Raw genomic sequence first — 20,711 nt, 5'->3', positions numbered from 1 at the left:
TGAGGGACACATTGCACACTTTTCACCTCCGACGCACTGTTTCTTTTCCTTTATTTTTTTATAAAGAGACGGAGACTAAATAATAATGATATGAGGGAGTAACTCGTGGCAAGTAACTTTCTACAACTACTAGAGAAAAATACAGAAACACTATCAGGGGAGATATTCGTCGCGTTTTACGCTTTCCCGAGCTCTCACTCAGCCTTTTATATCGATGAACTGTCAGATTCATCTCTGCGAAATATTCCGAAACGTTACATTGTCCGCCTTTTTTGCTAACGATGTAAGAAAAAAAAAAAACCCCCGTTTCATTCTATTTCACAAACTGTTTTCATATTGTTATATTTGTCTCTTTTTCTCTTTTATGGGAATTATAAAAAATTATGTATTTATTATTAATAAAATGCATTGATTTAGAAATGCAGTATATAAATTTATTTATGCTAGATTTAGTAAAATCCTATATGATAAATTGTGAACATTAAAACGATGTCTTTTTTTTTACAATAATTACATCATTAAAACTATCAGTGGTCCTGTAATGGCGTTTTTTATCACTACTCAAACAACCGTCATAATGTCCAAGAATACCGTTTAAAGTCAGCACAGATTATTGGCCGTAACTTAGCCGAAGTTTGCGAACGAATCAATTCGATCGATTTGACGATCCTACGGTTGGTAGATAAGGGCGGTGATATTTTTCCCGGTTGCGAGGGTGAAAGTCGACGCGTACTGTGCCATACATAGTGTTTTATCTGCGCTGATAATGCCGGCGGACAGCAGCGGGATTTTAATGTCGGAAATCTCTCGCTCGATGTTCCCTTATCGTCGTGTCGTAAAAGTGATCACCGGCCGACGAAACGCGTCCAGTCATTCTCACATTATGAAGTCCGTTGATTCTGAGCGTCATACAAAATAGAGATGCATTAACGGACCTTTTATCGCGCATCGTTGTGTGTGTATTCCCTTACGATGAACACGTTTGTCAGTTACTTTTCGTGTTACGTAGTCCGTTATATAAATGTCAATATAATTATTATACCATTATTATAATAATTTCGCGATGATTATTCGTGGATCGAAAAGTTGTCATGGATCGAGTAACATGCAACGTATGATATGTAACGAGTGACTTTTCAATTATTCCGCGTGAAAAATTCAATAAACTTGCAATGTCAGAAATAAAAAAATTTTGGATTATATAAAAATCGAAGAACAAATTGAAATAAGAATATATATATTTAAGACATATATATTTGCACTTGTATTTTCATGTAAACTACAACGGTATGTTTACTTGACACGTGATGCATAATCAGTTCGATATAATCCGCTATGTTTATCCAAACATCGAACTCGACTTGTCGGTTTCCTTTTCTGAAACGAAATCCCGTCATTGACATACAAACTCGGGCGATAGGATTGGCTCGTGAATTACCACTCACTGATTAATCGTTGGCCGTTAATTGACTAATAATTCGGCTAATGACGAACGCATAATTACAACGTTGTATGAATAATTCGGCTGACGCGAGACTCGCGCAGTCTCGTATGAATAATATGTAGCAAATTAATACTCAGAACTAACATATCGCGCGCGTGGATAACTTCTGCTCCCGTTTTCGCATGCATTTGCGATCATTTGCGTGATCGCGCTTACATTCGAATGAAATTGTCGGATTTTATTATGCGAGTTGCTCGTGTGCTATTGATTCCGTTTCATAATTTAACGTACAGTTATCTGATGGCACGGAAAACTTATCGGTCACGTTCGCTTGCAAAACTGTATTTTTAACTGTTTTGTCAACCATCAACAATGTGATATGCGGCGCATTTGTAGTAAAGATATGATAACTACTGTGATAAATGTATCCATTTTCAGAATATAGCGTTTTGTCTTTATTCAGCATTTGTATATGCTTGCGCTTATCTTTAGCTTATCTAAAAAATGACGCAGATTAATATTCTATGTAACTAAAAAATTATTTTTATTTATTAATTAAAAAATAATTATTTTTATTTATTAAAAGATAAAAATTATATTTATTAATTAAAAGATAATTATTTTTATTTATTAATTAAAAGATAAAGCATTATGATAATGATGATAATAATTAATATAAAAACTATTTTAGTAACACTTGAATATTGTTTAAATCTCGATTAAGTTCACTAATTTCCAGCAATAATTTTTTTGTTACTAATGTTTCTTGCATTATGTTACTTATGTTTCTTGCATTTGTGATAATAAATTCTTGTCATTAATTTCGTCGTCTCTGTATGATACGGTATTAAATCCGTTTTAACATGTTCAAAAGAATACAAAAATTGTGTTAATTCTACTTTTTGTGTGTCGGGAATCTGCGATGTGTATTGCTGCATAAATGTTTAAACGTACGCCGGTCTCTGTAAATTCATGGTATTCTTTTGTGCGATATAATTGGGTCAAGCGCTCCGTAAATATTTGACTGGACAGAAAACGTGCTTTCTGTGTTCTATATTGTTATGCGAATGCTGGGTGATTTCTAAATCGCAAGCGGGTTTTAACCTTTAACTGCGTGAGATATCGCTTGTTACATATTTTTCAAACTTCATTATTTTAAATATATATATATATATATATATATATATATATATATATATATATATATATATATATATGTTATACGTACGTGCGCGTTTTTCTATCGGTAAATTTTTAGTTGTTAAATTTTTACAGTTGTTACAAATCAGATTTAAATAATTTTAAAAGACTTGAGCTCTTTGTGCGATATATAACTAGTTTGAAAATTCTAAAATTATCTTATCTTTCGCAACTGTAGCTCATTAATTAGTTCAGATTTCGGCAGACAATGTGCTTTCGACGAAGAGAAATTTCTTCTTAACTATCCTCTGAAGATCTCGTGCATTCTTCACCGGTTAAGTTTCGAAGAAGCTGTAAAACTGCATTCTTTATGGAATCTATTCTAAACCCCTAGGGGGGATAATTAGTTCAGGATACAAAACTTTGCGAAGTACGAGGATGCAAATAAGAAGGCCGCTATTGTTTTTGCAGCTGAGGCTGCAGTGCGCGACGCAGAAGCGAAAATATTTTCCGGACGAGCAAATGTTTCTCACCGCCAACATCGAGACGCTTGTTTTCGCGCCATGATAACTTACCGGTGATAAATCACGTTCATGCGATACTTTGTCAAACGGATACCCGACAGTGCGTTTAAATAATTAACCTTTTGTCCCAGACGGGTGTGTAATTTTTTATTGAATTCTATATAACAGGCGCGGAGCCAACTGTGCGATCTCACGAATGAAATACCGTGTTTCAATTTTGCGAACGTTGCGATGACGGCCGTGATTTGTACGTTTTTTTGTAACATATTTTATCCTACTAATTAATCTCATGGTAATCTCACGTTTTGGATATTTACAGTAATTACGTTTGCACACATACAGGCTTTTATCCTTTGCTAAAGTAATGTTTATTTATAAGCGCTGTTCGTATTTGAATTGGATTCAAGAGTAATCTTAAATGAAAATTAACTTCTGCGTGGTTACGATATTTGACTAAAAATTGTATTTTATTTTTATAAAGAGAGAATATCAAAGAATAATTATTTATACTTTTATGTTGAGAATAAAAGGAAAATATTTCATTAATAATAGATAGTAAAAAATTTGTTTGAATTCCATCAATTCATCATCCACAAGTAACGAGTTACGCAGGTTTAAATAATCCACTTTTGTTATAACGTTTAATTTTTTGTAAATTTTACCGCAGGCGCGCCGCGGATAACGTTTCGGTTCCGATACATCACGCATACCAATATGGCGATGTGATTTGCACATATTCAGAATCCCATAGGTTTCCAATCGAGCACGTTGGAAGCGTAAACAGAAAAATATTTCCTTCACGAAATATGAAATTATAAATATATCAACGCAAAACTTATTTAACTGTAATAATCTTCCATTGTTTTTCATGATACAATGTTTTTCATCACATTTAATTATTTACATTGAAACTTATGCAATTAATAATCTTTTGCGATTATATATACACAAATACATAGGTATATATATATATATATATATATATATATATATATATATTTGTTTGTATACTAGTTCTTATTTTCTCTTTCTTTATCTTTCTAATTGTTTTTAATCTACAACAGAAAATTGTACTTACTCTCATAACAGTGTTCATCATTTTAGTTTCTTCGTCATCACTTTCGCATTCGCGACAAGATATACACTGCGTGTTGTGTGCAAATCACTTCCTGTCATAACTCGTGTATCTTTTTATTTTGTGTCGCAGGATATCATAGCTCACGGTCCAGGGATGGTGTTCCACGTCATAAACCTTATCGTGACGGTACTGATGCCGATGGTGGTCATCCACGTAAAGGATTCCGGATTCAGCTTGGGTAAGTGCCATTTTACGTATCGTTTAATCCGCGAATTTTTCGTGCGTGTACTCACAAGACGCGATATTACTTATTTCATGGCACCGCGGCGGAGGATCGATTGGAATAACGTACAGAATATGTATAAGTAATGTTCTCGAGTTATCTCGCTTCGCGATTAAAATAATACTAGCGCCGTCGTGCACGTGAAGAGGTGCCCGGTTTACGTAGTCACTTACCGCGATTTGAAACTATTCATGACATTCATCAGTCCCGCTTATACATTTTTTCATATGACACATAATTAATTCTCAACCCGCTCACGAACTTTCCTGGTGTATGTATGCCATTCATATGTGTCTGCAAGCATGTACAAGAACATCATTCATAAAAGTGTTAACGGGAGCAAATTCTCGTATAACAGAGTATATAGCTTTTCATCAAATAGCATGTTTTTCTAATTATATTGCGGAATATTATAATTTCTGAAACACTCCAGTGTTATTATTTTCAATAGACTATACAATACATTATCATTACGAAAGATACTGAAAAATTAAGGCAAAAATATAGACGAAATAACTGATTTTTAATTGTCCTCCATTTCTACATTCATTTCGGAGTACCATGTTCATTCTCAGAGGAGAGACATATCAAAAATTGCCGTGTCAAAAATTCTATCTAAATGCAATATGTATGGTTATTCGCGCAAATCGATGCATCGGCAAATGCCACGGAGGATCGTAGAATTCGCATGCAAATGCAATTACTTTGTAGTCTCTTTTGTCTACAAAACTTTACGAGTGCTTGCATCGTTCGTTTCACGTTAGCTGTATTAGGATACGCGACGTTATATGTATTATATGTATATGTATATGTATATTACGCACTTTAATTCTGCATTTTTATATAGAAAATGCGAGATATTGAAGCTTGTTTAATCTCATCTTGGAGCGTTTGTCATCAATTAAATGAGAGATGTAATCAAAATCTTATTTTTTTCCTTACAGATTGTATGTTATAATCTCTTTTTGTTTGAAGAAAAGTAATTAAAACGCGACTGCATTTGCGAGCACTAAAACAGTAGCGCGCGCTTGTCTAATTAAAAGGATTTAAATTAATTCTCATGGAGCAGACGCACTTCGTAAGCGAGCGATCGATTCGATAGGTGTATTGTCGCGCGCGGCGATCTAATTTCCTTTTTCAATCTGAATAACGAGTAATCGCAAAGAAAAGTTAGAACTTTATGAAAAATCTCGCCCCAACTTTAATTAAAAGATCTTTAATCGCAGTCGGCCAAAGACACCGAGCTGTAATAAGCCGGTGTTTTTCCGGTAATCTCGTTCGGTATTATATTTATAATTTATTTCTGTCATTTACATATTTTTTATATATATATATATAATTATAAATAAATAATTGTGAAGGAGTTCTCACCAGTTTTTCGAGCGAAACGAATCGATGTATGGTCCTTTTGGTATCCGTAAAAATATTCAAAGTGAATCTTGTATGCCAACTTTATACTGTTATCGAGTAGTATTTCCATCGTCCGCTTTTTACGACGTTTCGGCGAGGCCAAAGAAAATTTTGATTCCGTCGATATTCGACCGTCACTCGTTTGCGATATGGTCGACGGCACGACGAGAGACAAGATTTGCCGATCGATCGCAGTTTGAATAAAACGTGGAGAATGCGGGCTTGCGAAGAATAGTATTGTCAGAACTCGAAGCACCAACAAAGAAAGATGTTTCACATTCATGAAAGGGGTGTAGTTCCGAAAAGTACTCAGCCCCGGTTTTTTTGAAACTCTGTACTTTTACGTATTTTGATGCGCTGATTACGAGTATCATAGTGAAAATTGGCGACTATTTGATTTTCATGGTGAAAACCATGAAAAACTCATAAAAATTATAGTTTTCTACGCTTATCTCAGTAAATACGGAAAGTCATGATAAAATATGTAATTGTGTAATTGTGTAAATATGTAATATGTAATTTAAAGTTGATGAGCGTAGAAAGTTTTTAGTCGTTTCTTGTGGTCACGATTTCATACCAGAGAACTCGCTTGAGATTGAACGAATGACAATGAAACTTCAAAGATTGAATTGAAGCTTTTGAACTTTGACAGGAGAACATATGATCTCTTATCATCGGAGATACAGTGTAGCCGAAGGTGAAGGATCGTCATGCTTCAAACTCCGTTAGATTTACCTCGCTACTACGAAAGTGGAAGTGTTACCGTTCTCGTGGATATTGGAACATTTGAAAACTCATTATCTAAATAATCATGATAGTTAAAAGTTGAATATTGTAAATTGGTTTCGCAGTATAACAACTATATGACAAAGTTAAGGTCTAGAGATAATGTACATATTGAAGAGAGCAAAGGAATATAATAATATCAATTATATATATATATATATATTATTGGTATTATTAATTAATTACGTATTATTTGTAATAACAGAAAATATTAGAAAAAAAATAAACAGAAAAGCTTGATAAAAATTGCAATCTTAACTATATATAAAATATTTGCATATGATCAGGATAAACAAAAGAAAAGATTGTTTAAAAAGACGCTAATCAGACACAGAATATAATAGTTGAGAAGAAAACAATTTTCGGCAAACATCTAGAAACCTTTGACGCTCAAGGAATTTTTGAGAGCCTTATTCTTCTCTTATTTTTGCTCGTAAATCGTGGGGGATGGGCATCCTGAGAGAATTCTCGTTGGTGTGAATGCATCTTTACATCCCGGCTCGCGTAAAGACATCAAGAGACTCCCAGTGTGTCTACATGAGTGAATATACTTTTGAGTGCACACCCTCGTATACGTCGTATGTTGAGGGGTTGAACATCCCGGGCAAAAGAGCGACGAGGAATACTACCGGCGATGGAAAGAGAGAAAGAGAGAGGGAGAGATAGACAGACAGATAGAGAAAAGAGAGAAAGAGAGAAAGACTTCTATTGAGAGAGTGAGAATTGTCCGCCCGGGTACTTGAACCAACCAAGCCACTGTACTCTAGTTCGCGAAGCGTACTCGGTTACGGGAAGTTTTAAAAAGCGCTTATGCGGACCAAACTCGTGCGAATCTTTGCCTTTCTCGCTGTTGCGGTTTCCAACTTTCTTCTGCATTTTTATGTTATCGATATGAAAAGATTTAACGGTGAATTCGTTTTAAGTGGTGACGTAAACATTGTTTTTTTTTTTTGCATCGGAAAACCCTTTCTTGATCGATCGTATGCTATAATGTTCTTTTTATTGATTATACTATCATTGTTAATTAATTAATATTGTTTATTTTTTACATAACGATAATATGTCAATCTGCAATTACTAAGGGAATTTCGCTTTAATTCGAAAAATTAATTACATTTTTACGTTTACCGATAATTCGCTACTGAATATCTCATTAAATTTCTCTGATTTTGCGTGTCCTATTATTTCGATATTGTCCGTTTCCACTTCGATAATTGTCGTTGTCACGTACACTCAGTGCAACTTTTTTTTTTTTTTTTTTTTTGTAAACGCGGGTATCGAATGATTTAATTCTCTCGGTCGGGCTTCTCGTCCGATCAAACCACGTAGTTAAAACACGCGAGATTTACAGTGAGGGGAAGAAGCGGAGTAAAGCGCGACATGTAGCACCTTGCCGTCGACTGCCGTAATTACGACTGACGAGCACGTTGCACTTTTTTTTCTATTGATACACGAAACGTGACACCTGATAGAAATGCAACATGGACCCCTGCACCTTTCGACCGCCTGGCTTTCTCGCTTACTCCCTTCGGTCTCTTTGTATACGCGCCTCGTTGTTGCTCTCGAAACCGCACTCATCTACTCGCATTTTCCCGCGCCGCTCGCGCAATAGCCGCAAACGCAATAAAAGGCGTCGAGTGTTTACCACAGTTAAGTGGTACCATATTGTCATATAAAGAGGGCCCTCGTCTTCGGTTTGACGATTGGACGTATATATCGATGTAAATCAATCGCATAATTGTATGACGACGCGTCGAAAGCTTCGTTTACCGGAAATAAAAAATTATATAAAAGTTATTGTCAATGGCAATTATCCGATTAAGTCGATTAAAGATATATTTTTTTAGATAACACCCACATATATGCTATACATAAATATTTTTAGGGAATCCTAAACATATCGAGTCCTTGTCAGAAAACTGCAGTAGAAAAATCGTATAGTGGTCAGACACGCGAATAAAAAACCTGTCGTATCGATCTCTAATTAATGTCTCTTCGATTGAAAGACGAACAAATATGATTTGCGTCACATTTTATTCGTTAATGTGATGTACGAAATCATTATTAAATTAATCCAGATTATAAAAATTGATTTGGTAAAAACATGAAAAGCTTGTTGCTTATGATTTGTATTCCGTGTTCTTTTTGTTAAAATATATTTTAATTAAGTTCTTTAAACACGTATTTTAATCAATAGAAGTCTGTTGTATTTGATTTATTTCGATAATATTTTGATTTACGCTATTTTATTCAAGTTCTTAATTACGTAATATTATATGTTAACATAATAAAAATTTAGATCTTTTATTTCTTATTAAATTTGCGATTTCTATTAGATATTTTTTATTATGATCCGAAATGCCTCAATATTGCTGATATTTTTCCTTGCTTTCGATTATTGACGACTATCCATCTCGTCGTAATAACTCCCATGCATCCGACGCGAGTGCGAATCCAGTCACCCGAAATTACCGATCCCCCTCCCCCCCCCCGTGATACTCGCAAATTCTTGCTGCACACTCTTCGCGGCGAGCTGTCACGAGCAAGCGGATATACTCGAACATATAACCCGGGCGTTCTAATAATTCTCTGCCTCTACGCTTTCAATTTCGCAGCCGATCCATAAATTCGCCTCCGTGGTGCGCACTTCGCGCACGCACCTCGCAGCCGTGTGTAAAGGTTGGTTCATACATACCTGCGATACGACATGGATTGATGCTGCTACGGACCATGATAAAAAACGAATTCATATTTATCAGTGTTATTATTATCAGAGATGGATAAAAAAAATGTAAGTCCTATCCTATTTCATTGTCAGTCTCGTGCCGGTGACACGCGTTCTGAGGTGTGTTGTACGTGTATGTATGGATCTTAAGAGTTTGCATTTACCGGGACGATCTACCCTTTCGGATACGCTAACGTGACGCTGTAACGAGTGCCACGTAAAATCTCGGCACGACAGCAGCCGCCAGTTGGAAATGCAATATTGCATCTCGCGGAACAAAGACCGCGGTTGAAACTCTTTCGCGAATTAGGGCAGACGGACATTTATTCTGCGCGTTTCTTGTTTACGCAGACACAATGTTAGCGTTAACGTTTGCGAACGGTCTTTGCCGTATATCATTACGATCTCGTGAAGCGATATTTTCGATTGTCGCGGCATCCGTTTCGCCAATGTTAATCCTAACATGAATAAGTAATTAGGCAAAAAAAGAATTCTGTTACGGAATAAGAAATAGAGCGTTAGACGGTGGCGTGATAACAAGAATAAAATCGGTGCTTTAGTAAAAATTTTATAGTTTTTTGATAACATTTCTATGTTAGAGGAATGTGTTAAAAATGCTCAATTTTCTTTAAGTATAGACTTAATATAACTCGCGAAACACAGATGGAGGGATGAATGTATCTTATTTCTCCAACAAGATGAATAAAACTCACGCGGTTTTCGTTTTTTATATGATAATAATACAATGTATAAAATTAATATGATTTTTGAGCTTATTAAATTTGCTGTGGTATGAGATTGTTATATATTTGATTGTAATCAGAGAAACGCACATTTTTAAAAGCATCGTTTTATATGCATGCGCGATGCAGTCTTGAGAGGAAGGGATTAGATGAAACTCGTCGCGCTTTTCTGACAAGTATGACAGAAGCTGCGCGGAGGTAGAAGCTTTACGTGAAACGGAAATTATGTTCGAACGTAGCCGGAAGCGCGAATAGGCGGACGCCTTTCCGCGAATTTTGAATAACAAATCGGGGTCCGCTACCTAATTCGACCAGACTCCCCCTTCCTCTTCCCTCTGTCCGGCTCCCAAGAGAGAACGGGTCGGGCGGAATAACTACTTCGTTATTATGCTTTAATCTACCGGCGTCTACTTCAGCAAATGAGAACTTCCACCAGTGAATAACGCGAAAAGTCTGCTTGGGATTAATTTCTGTCCTGTATGCAGTAAATATTTTACGCTTTTCGTCGCGAGTGACGAATCTTTTTTAAGGAAAGAAAATACTTGTTCGAGGATGATCCTTGATAATTAAACACATTTTCTGATTTAAAAATGAATTCAAAAAAATACAATTACACGATTCTGACGCTGACATGATGATTCTAGAAATTCTGTCTTTAGAAAAATGAACTTGCCGTTGCTTTTTCTCTCATCAACTCATAGCCCCGTCATCAGGTCGCCTTTCCTTACCACATCACCCGCGAACGCCTCGTAGACTCTGGTGCTCTTTGGAATTACAAATTATGCAGCAGCAGTTCTTCGGCGAGAACCAGTTCTCCTCCGATGAGTTCCACCGGAATTACAAATTGCACGTCCAGACAGTCGGTACTCTGTGTACAGAAGGGTCGCGCGGAAGCGCTGAAGGATACTGTTGGTTTAGGCAGGAACGGACGGAGCAGGTTGGAACAAAGAAACGCGAGAGTGAATCAGATTCGAGTTTCTCCCAGAGTCTCGTGCGATCGACGTGGAAAGCTTGACGTGGAAGATTGCTCATCAGAATGTTTGTACCTCTACGGGAGTTACGGGAAGGGCTGGGTATGTAAACATGAATTGAGGGAGTGATAAAACGGTTGATTTTTCGAAAATAGCACGCGGCGTAGAAAATGGACGTGGACGAAATTTCACGGTTGACAATGGCGTTCTTTATTTTCGAAAAATTTCCGTGAAGATTGGTGCCCAACTAAAGATTTTTGTCCGCTATAATCAGTGCTGAATCCGCATACTGAGCCCGCAAACATCGGAACATTACCATTGTGAAGAAGAAATAGCGAAGCATGAATAAATAATCCTGATCTCGAAGAGCGCTTTGAAGAGATTAATTTGTAATAGAGTATGATGAGAGAATTGCTGAAATCAACGCGATACACATCGAATAATAAAGTTTTCTCGCTTGCCTCGATGTTTCATTAATAAAATGTGTTCTGTGAAACTCAGTATATTTTTGCTTAATTGATAAATTTAATTAAAGGAATATTAATTATAAAAAATAGACTTTATATATTGATTAATATAATTCAATACAATATAATAATTTTGCAATTTCTATTTTTAAGAATTGGAGATTTAATAAGACTCCCTTTAATAAGACTCCCTCGGTTACTAAAGATTTAAATAAATGCTTATAAAATTAAAGTTCTTTTCTTAATTTTTGATTTTACTCAAAACTACTGAAGATATAACGGTTACATGGACATAAAAACAAAAGGGATAAGAGAAGAATATAATATAAAAGCGGTAAATGAAGATACATTAATCCAAGCATTCCTTTATTTTACACGTAATATAGGCACATAGTTGTATATTTGCCGAGTTCAAAGAGACATCAAGTCCGTTCGTTATACCGTTAATTTGTTTGAATGCCACTGTTAAACTCGAGAAGCTCGTTCTAGAATTTATAGCAATCAGATGAACCATCGGAACCGTCCCGACAAAGAATGAGAAATCTGTTGTGGTATTGATCCATATACTTGTACACTAAGATCACCTTTGACAAGAAAATTAAAAAAGAAGGGAGTTCACAAACACATTCATACACACAGAGCTAGAGGGCAGCAGAAGAAAAACGGCAAATAAGGGATACAATTCATCTCGTCGTCTGACGGCGGAGCCCGTTAACGGAGATGCGCAACCAATTTCGTAGATCTCAAACGAGCAGTAGACTCGACGTAGCGTGAAATGTCGCGGGGTAAAGCAAAGAAGATGTCTACGCACACGTGATATTATGTGTGCGTGCAACACCTGTCGCGCTCCAAAATAATCTCCACGTATATTTGTAATCAAAAGACGAACTGAACTTTCGTCACTGTTTCTTTACTTTAGCGATAAGATATATAAGATATATAATTTTGTTCTTTTCATCTCTAATATGTTATATAAATTGTTACATAAAAAAACAGAAATTCTTATATAAAAACAGATATATTGAATCTTTGTAAGCATAAGATTCTTTGCTTTTGAATAACATTAGCATTATATAAAAATTACAGAGCATGTATGCGCCGATGCTATTATGTAAGATAATCCGGTTAAAATTAGGCTACGAGATTGGTTGCCGCATGGATAATGCGGAGAGAAGCATGCTTACAGCAGGGACTTGGATGTCGCGGGGAATTCTGTGGAAATGAACGACTCGTTGGTGGATTTCGTGGGTTCGAGTTTACTGAAGTGAACCCGCTTTTGCCGACGCAACGTCACGGAGAATCACGTCGAAATTTCAGTGCACGTAGCCCGTGATGATTTTGGAATATTAATACCGACGGCTATATGACATCGAATTACAATGTTTAATATCGTACCAATAGTTTTCAGAATAAAAACTTCCATTCGTAGATTTTTAAAAATATTTTGATGCCGATGTCAACAAAGTTTGATATTCTTAAGACACTTTGTCGTCGAGATAAATTACGTTACATAACTGTGTGTGCATAATTTTACTATTATAGAAAACGTAAAAAAATATATTCGAAATCCGAAGAAACTTCTCTGCTTGATTAACTTAAGTTGATTACTTGGAAAATTAGAGGATGAATGAAGTCTACAATTTGTATGATTCGCTCGAAATACGAAACATCTTATAAACTAGAGATATTTCTCCATATTTCTTACTCTCGCTCCGAACCATCTATTAAATCTTCGAATTAGGAGTTACGTTCAATCTGGATCCCTCACGCATTGTTTCGACGTTGCATCGGCGTGCCCCGCGAGTTGCGGCCAAATGCCGTTCGCCTATCCTTGCGAATTATACAGGATTCTTTTCCGCCGCAAATATTCTAGCGGACAGTAACATAGTGAGGATGTCTCGAGAGCGTCTCGCGCGAGAATAGCCCGAATTTCCGCAAGGTTTCGGGTCAGGCCAAGAACGTCGTACCGTGAGTGTTTCGCACTGCGGATGCGAATGGTGGCAGGATCTCTGATCCTGCGGATAGCGGCCAAGCCGTGACACGATACATCGCGCGAACAATGCACGAGTGCGGTCACTCCCGCCATTCTGGCGTACATTCGAGCATCTTTACATTCGTCTCCGAAGCGTTCCAATTAACGCTTCAACTGCGAACAACTTGTATAACTTCTCCGTTAGAAAGAGAATTTGATGCGTTGAGATAATGGCAAATTCAATTTTGCGAGATTTTTTATCATTTTTTTTTATTAGTTAGCTTAGTTATACTTTATGCTGACTTATGTAAATAGAAATTATAAATTTGAGTGATAGATTATAATCACGCTGTATTCCGAATTTTTAATAGATTAGTTACGATATTCGAGAATTGCCTCGAAAGCGGAAATAGCATTACGATTGTGCGTTCGCAAAACGGATGGCATTTTGTACGTTTTGCTTGTGCGAGACTAAAAGCGCGCTGCAGCGTGTCGAAAAGTCACAGAAAAATAACATTTTCGACCGGAGATTGAAAATATGGAACGGGGAAATGGGGATGGGGAGAATAAAAACGAGTTCGATGCGCTTGCGTTGGTTGTTCAAGGAGTCTTCCTTTTACGCCAGCCCCGCCAAAAGAGAAACACCTTTCCATTACAAAACGACGAGTCTGATCTGGAGTTTCAGAGTCTATTGACTGTTTGCAAAAGATAACTGTTGGTAAAAGATATCGCGCTCTTTCCCGCTAACGTGCGCGTGCGTTCTCCGGTGAAACGAATGCCAGCAAAAGTGCGTATCGCATCAATGTCATATCACAGTTTGAGCTCGATATCACGTCGATAATAAAGAATCATATCAAACTGATATTGTGCCGGCATCGCAATAACATTAAATGCCATTTAACGCTTCATAAATTACTCAAACGAGAATTGATTGGTTAACTTTTGACATTCTCAATAAAATCAAAAGAACAATTAGAGTCTTGATCTTTATGTTTATTATTCTTAGTCATTTTAGGCACCGAATCTATCATTTTGTCGAAAGAAACTTGTATAGAATAGCCAATCGCAAGTCTCGGTGGCAAGATTTTGCGCGCAGTAGACATGCGTGTAGATGTGCGTGAAACGAATGCGTGCCGTCTGCCAAAATTCTTCTTCACGCACGGTAGCTCGGCGAGGTGATTACATCCCTGTGCCAACTGGATACCGTGCCAGAATCAGGGATCTTGAAAGATCGGGGTATGGCAATAGAACGAGCGAAGAAATTGTCAGGACATAAGTAGGGAATTACACGTGCCGAGTGAATTATGAGCGGCGATCGGTCCCGAAATACATACGTCTGTATAAAAGGTAAAAGGTCCCCGAGACGACAAATCGGGGAATAAATTTATCGCTCGCATCCGGCCGGATATCGTTGAAAATAAAGAGCTTTGTCACTCGCTCGAGAGAGAGACTTACGTTGCGTCGTGAATTGTTTGCGACTTCTTCGCGGACATAACATAAACGGCCGGATATTTGTGTAGATAATAAATTATCTTAATCGATGTATCTTTAGAAAAATATTTCTAAGCGGCAATGAGAAATGATTCTTATTTGGTAACTTATACAACTTTTAACATGTAATTTTGGGCTTTTTATAAAATTGAAATAAATTGTCAAATTTTATGAATTAAACTTTTTAAAGAGGAACTGGATAGATCAGCTACAAAGTGTGTGTGTTAATAAATTTCATACATTTCTAATACGAAAATTAACAAAAAAGAATTTTTAGATTAATTTAGATTATTTTAGATTAATTAATGTTTTAGATTTATTAACTTTTAACGTTGTTGATCCGTCTAATTTGTCTTTTAGTTCATGATTAGAAATTTTAAAACATTAAATATTTTAAGAATAACGATATCTGTATCGATGAATATTAACTTTATATGTGTAATCGTGATAATGCAAGCGAAAATGGGAAGATGAGATAAAATTTGAATATGACAACCAAAATTTGTTGAAAATTATTTTCTTCGCAATCGCAAAAATAGGAATTTTTCTAAATATACATATAATTATCTTATTTCATAATTATACGTAGTTTTATTTAAATTTAGAGAAGAATTGGCCACAGAATAAATCATAGCGGTTTTCTATTACTATGTAATAGTAATAAATAATTGATTGATGCAATTTTAGTTTTTATATAATTATATCTGCATAAATCAAATTTTGCAAATACGGATTTTACCCGTGATATATGGCAGGATTAATTCTAGCGCGTTAGTTAAATTTACTAAAAATACACGGGTGTGGCTATTTATAAAATATGGATTTGATTAAATCTGATAAAAAAATGATTGATTAATTATAATCATCGAGATGTATGAAATATTTCTCTTCGATTATTAACAGATGATTCTTAATTTGCAAGAATTAAATTATTATTTTGCCGACAATAAAAGAACTAGATATAAACATATTATTTACTATCTATTTGAAACAGATCGAAAAGAAATCTTCTCGTTCCTAACAAATCTAATAAAGTCCGGCGAATAATATTGATAAATAAATATCACAGTATTCGTGCAAGTCAGAGTCTCTCACGGTTTATCGATTTTCAAGCAGCGTGTTAGTTGCGATAGTCGAGAATCGAAATTGCGCGAGATATACACGAAGTAATTTCGCACAGTGCGAGATATAGCTGTAAATACCGTTATCATGTTGCTTTCCCGTTTCCATCGAGATGGCTTCGAGCTATGCCCGTGACACATCTCGCTTCTAGTAACGCATTGCGCAGAATTATACACTCCGCCGTTTACCGATATAATTATACATCTGCCAAACACCGCAAAGTTTCGACGTGCCGAAAATTTCTAACACGCAACTTTACTTGGCAAACTGATTTCGGCCTTCATTCACGAAAGTTGAGCGCCCACGCTAATTGCGTATTGTTTCATTAAATTAATGTGCGAGATATCTAACTGCCGGATTAAATTAAGCTCCTTCGGCAATGTGACTCCAGACTGATATTGTACATTCATCGAAGAACACGATTAAAAGAGCGATGAGATGCGTATAGAGAACGTATATCGAAATAATTTTATATTTTCATGGATAGCAGAAAATGTAGAAATTTTTAGCAAGTATACAAACTCGAGATCATTTGTTTAATAATTAATCAAGTCATGTTTTTGCTTTAATTATGCATGTTTTGTTGCGGTTGTAAACTTTTTCTAATATCTTTCAAACACTCCCTGGAATTTGTTAACGTAAAGTTGTATATTTTATGCGAAACTGAACCTAATATCGGATCGCATAATTTGAAACGTAAAGCTTCCTATCCCCGGCTCTCCAATTTTCACGCACATCGGCGTGCAATCGGGAAACGCGTGGAATCGAAAATGCAGCGCGGCGGTCTCCGATTACGATCGCGTCAGAAATATACCGTTTCACCGTAGCAGACAACTCGATCCTCTTTTTATCATCCTCTTTCCCGTTACTTTTTTCCGAGAGCATCGATTTATATGTCGGCATCGACTCGGAAATGTATCCGGCGCTGCGGTTCTGCATCTCCACGCGCTGTCACGCCAAATGCAATGCGCACGCGATGCAGAAACGTACGGCAGCCGTATACATTGTTCGTCTCGACGCGGACTTTCGATACCGCTTGACAAAGGAATTAATCGAATTACATCGACGGGAGAAAGAATATCGGCTTCTGAAATGGAATGCGCGCGCGCGTGCGTAAGTACCGCGATATAAAATACGTAGTCACTCGGAAATGAATTCTAAGCTTCATCTCTTTGTCACTTTCTATCATATATCAGATAGTACGAATTGCCACAGACAATTATTCATTAAGAAAAATTACGAGAGCTATAAGTGTTATTTAGCGATGCGTAATGAATGCAGATGGCTAATATTAACTATGGAATATATTGGACCAAAAATTCCCATTCTCTTCCAGCGCCTCATCAAGAGATTTAATGGTCACAATCCCCGCGTTTAATTTACATAATATGTGATAATCAAATACGACAACAAATTTTTTGAATTCTACACGATTATATATATATACTCTCATTATTAGTTCTTACATTCACATAGAGGAAAAAGAAAGAGAGGCAGTGAAACTGAAGAGTAGGATAGTGAAAGAATCCTTCCCTGGAGAACAATAGCGGCCGATGTATTACGTCAAAAAACAAACAACAAAATATCAGTTTCTCGGTAAGAGAGCAAGATATCTTGCTTGATAAGATTCTTCGGTGAGTTTTATTGTAGATCGATACCCCGTACGCGTTTGTAAATTCACACCGAGTTCCGAGTTGTGCTCGCTCGTGTTGATATAAAGGATGAAAGCTGAATCCTCACGATCGCAAATGCATTTCAAGAAGAACGTGGTCTACAGCATAGCTTCTCGCGCTCGTCACCAGATAATTCAATAGATTGCTTCGTTTCAGCTGACGCGCGGAGATGGATTCTAATCGAACGGCTTTTCTTTCACGAATCGGGATGCATTTGCACATAGAATAGCGTCTAAACTGCGGCGGGATTGACGTCAAAAGATGAAAAAAAAAATAATACGATGAAGAGAAAGTTGTGCGATATAAAAATGAAAAAGGAAAACACTATGAATTTTATAATTAATATTTGCATTGAAACGGTTTACGTTAATATTAATACATTATCCGGTAATTCCAATTTTGTATCCATACAAACACTTTCATGCTAAAATGATAAGTGTGTGATTAAAAAACCACAAAAAAATAATAAATGTTTTATCTTTAGATAATTTTTATCTCTTAATCCATTGATAAAAATCGATACAATATTTTATCGTTTTTTTTTTCTTCCCCCTTTTCTCGACACGTATGATAAGAAAAATGCGAATTGATGCATTTTGATTAGAAACTATTTTCGCGTGAACTTCGAAACGAAAAAGTCCATGATGCTTGAACTTCGCAGACGAGAAAACGTATCGCCGAGTGTGTCTTCCGTGAAAGAAAGTCCTGATCATTGATCTGACTTTTTCTTTTATACTTGCCGTGCGCACGGAAGCGTGCACGATGAAATTCGCCGGGGAATGTTATACCAAGCGCGGTCTCGCTGGAAATTGTGTTTCACTGTTTGTTCCTCCGTCCGTTCAGGAGCTGACATTAATTTAACCTTGTACGAGGTGTATCTAAAAAGTTCCGTCAACGCGAGCGCGAAGCAAAGACAGATGACGTTTGCAGAGAACTGAATTCTTACCTCTCGCTGTAACATAACATAGCGCGTGATATTTGAAAAGAGAAGTAATACAAATATTCAATAAAAATGCTCCTTTGCATTACTGACGAATATCGAATGGATTTAGATCTTATTAGCATTGTTAGTTCAATACAATATTTTATGTAAAATTTCTATTCTACTAAATTATATGTTAAGAAATAATGAAAGAAGGGGATTATATCTGTTTTTTATCTCTCCAGGATAATAGGAAAACTTTGATTTTATTTACGAACCTCGTGATAACATCAATTCTCGATGTTATTATATAGCGTATCAGAGTTCAAGATTTTCTAAATTTCCAGTGATGTTAAATTTTGCAATTAAACGAATTTGATTCAAAGTTTTATAGCGCGCTTCGGGTTTTGTCGACATGAAATGTCTATGGAGAGCGAAAGGGCCGAAAATGGGTTGGCGAGGTCGGGAATTGTGGGTCTTGAGGTGCACCAAACGACAATAGTCCACCGGCGAGAACTGGCAATTTCTCAGTTCAACAAACGGCCGTGGAAAATTGAGAAACTATTTTCACACGCGGTACGTCACCCCCCATTGAGCCACCAATGGTAGCGCAATGCACTCTCGTCGATACCCTTCCACCATACAGGGTGCACCGGCGCGATAGTCTTGCTCGCCGCTATCGGCAGGGTATTTCGTCGCGACAATTCTCTTTTTTTGATATCAAGTGAAATATAGCCTTTGTCGAACATGCGGAAATTTAATGACTTCGCGAAGAGTGAAAAGTAATCATCCTGTCGAGCTTTACCGTACTCTTGGGAGACGTTCGAAGGATGGATGTGTTTGCACTAAATAACTTTGTAGTTTTACAGTGTCGACGAGACGGTGAGCTCTGTTTAATTCTAGTACTCTTTGGACAAAGAAATATATCCTCCTGTTGAAGCAAGACAAACAGGTAAAAATAAATATTTAAAAAATTATGTATCTTTCGAAAAGAAAAAGAAAAGACTTTTGTGTTTTTAACATGATCCTTTTAAAATGGAAGAAAAAAAAGAGGCAATATTGTATCAAAAAATAAATGACATATTTAATCACATTTTTTTTGGCTTCTTAACTTTGAAAAATTCACAAATTTGGATTTTCCAGAAAGCAAATTTTTCTCATTCTGTTAGATTAAACGAATAAATGGATTGATGCGATATGTCACTCAACCTTGACCAGCTCAGCCTATATCAGAATTCTTTTTTACGAGAATAACAAGATCTGGACTAGACTGTGGTTTCTCCACCCGATAGATCCGTCGTGTCGCTTTGCAACAGACCGTATACGCGCGTGTAATATATATATGCGCGTCACGACATTTGGCAATTACCTCGGCATGTACGAGCACTCTATACGCGCTTATAACGTCGCCGGCTTGCCCGGGCGAATACTAGTGCGGACGACAAACCATAAACGGTATAAGCGGCAACGAACGGCGGTGCTAAAACGCGTCCCGAGGCGCGTTTTGACTATCGAACGCTTAATGCAGTTTGGCAGTCATCGAGCAAGATCAAGAAGTGAGGGAAATTCCGGAAAACACTTTAATTTTATTAAATTTCTCACTTTATTTCTCATTTACATTTGGTAAAAATTTTTTGTTTTCTTCAGACGATTTTTATGAGAAAGATGTGCGTGTCTTGTCCGACGATGGGGGGAAACCGCTAAAGCGAGAAGCGGGAAGAATTACGAATGGCAAACTCATACGGAGTGTACTTTGAGGGATAGTTTTCATCGCTTTGTAATGTATGTTATAGTTTAGCTGGCGTGCCGCGGTCCTGCAAGGGCGGCAAATATTTCGCAAATATACGCATCGGCGCATATTTCGCGGAAGTGCTTTGCCGCTTTCGTGCATTGCTGACGAGCATGTATACATTAACGAACGATACTATCGCCGTGTAATATTTGCTTCGGGCTCTCCCGT

General features: G+C 36.7%; 1 protein-coding gene across 2 annotated transcripts in view; it reads left to right on the top strand.

Annotated features, from left to right (window-relative positions):
* Mdy (diacylglycerol O-acyltransferase) overlaps nt 1–20,711 on the top strand; it is an 85,146-nt gene that overhangs the window by 35,028 nt on the left and 29,407 nt on the right. For both annotated transcript variants that reach the window (XM_070295090.1, XM_070295089.1), the window contains one exon: nt 4,316–4,424. In XM_070295090.1, the coding sequence (XP_070151191.1) occupies nt 4,316–4,424 (109 nt within the window). The remainder of the gene's footprint in view (nt 1–4,315; nt 4,425–20,711) is intronic.

This window comes from Polyergus mexicanus, unplaced genomic scaffold (assembly GCF_030449975.1).
Source record: "Polyergus mexicanus isolate NDT 795.1 unplaced genomic scaffold, iyPolMexi1.0 SCAF_4, whole genome shotgun sequence".
Classification (NCBI taxonomy): Eukaryota; Metazoa; Arthropoda; class Insecta; order Hymenoptera; family Formicidae; genus Polyergus; species Polyergus mexicanus.
This window is presented reverse-complemented; position numbering and strand designations above follow the sequence as displayed.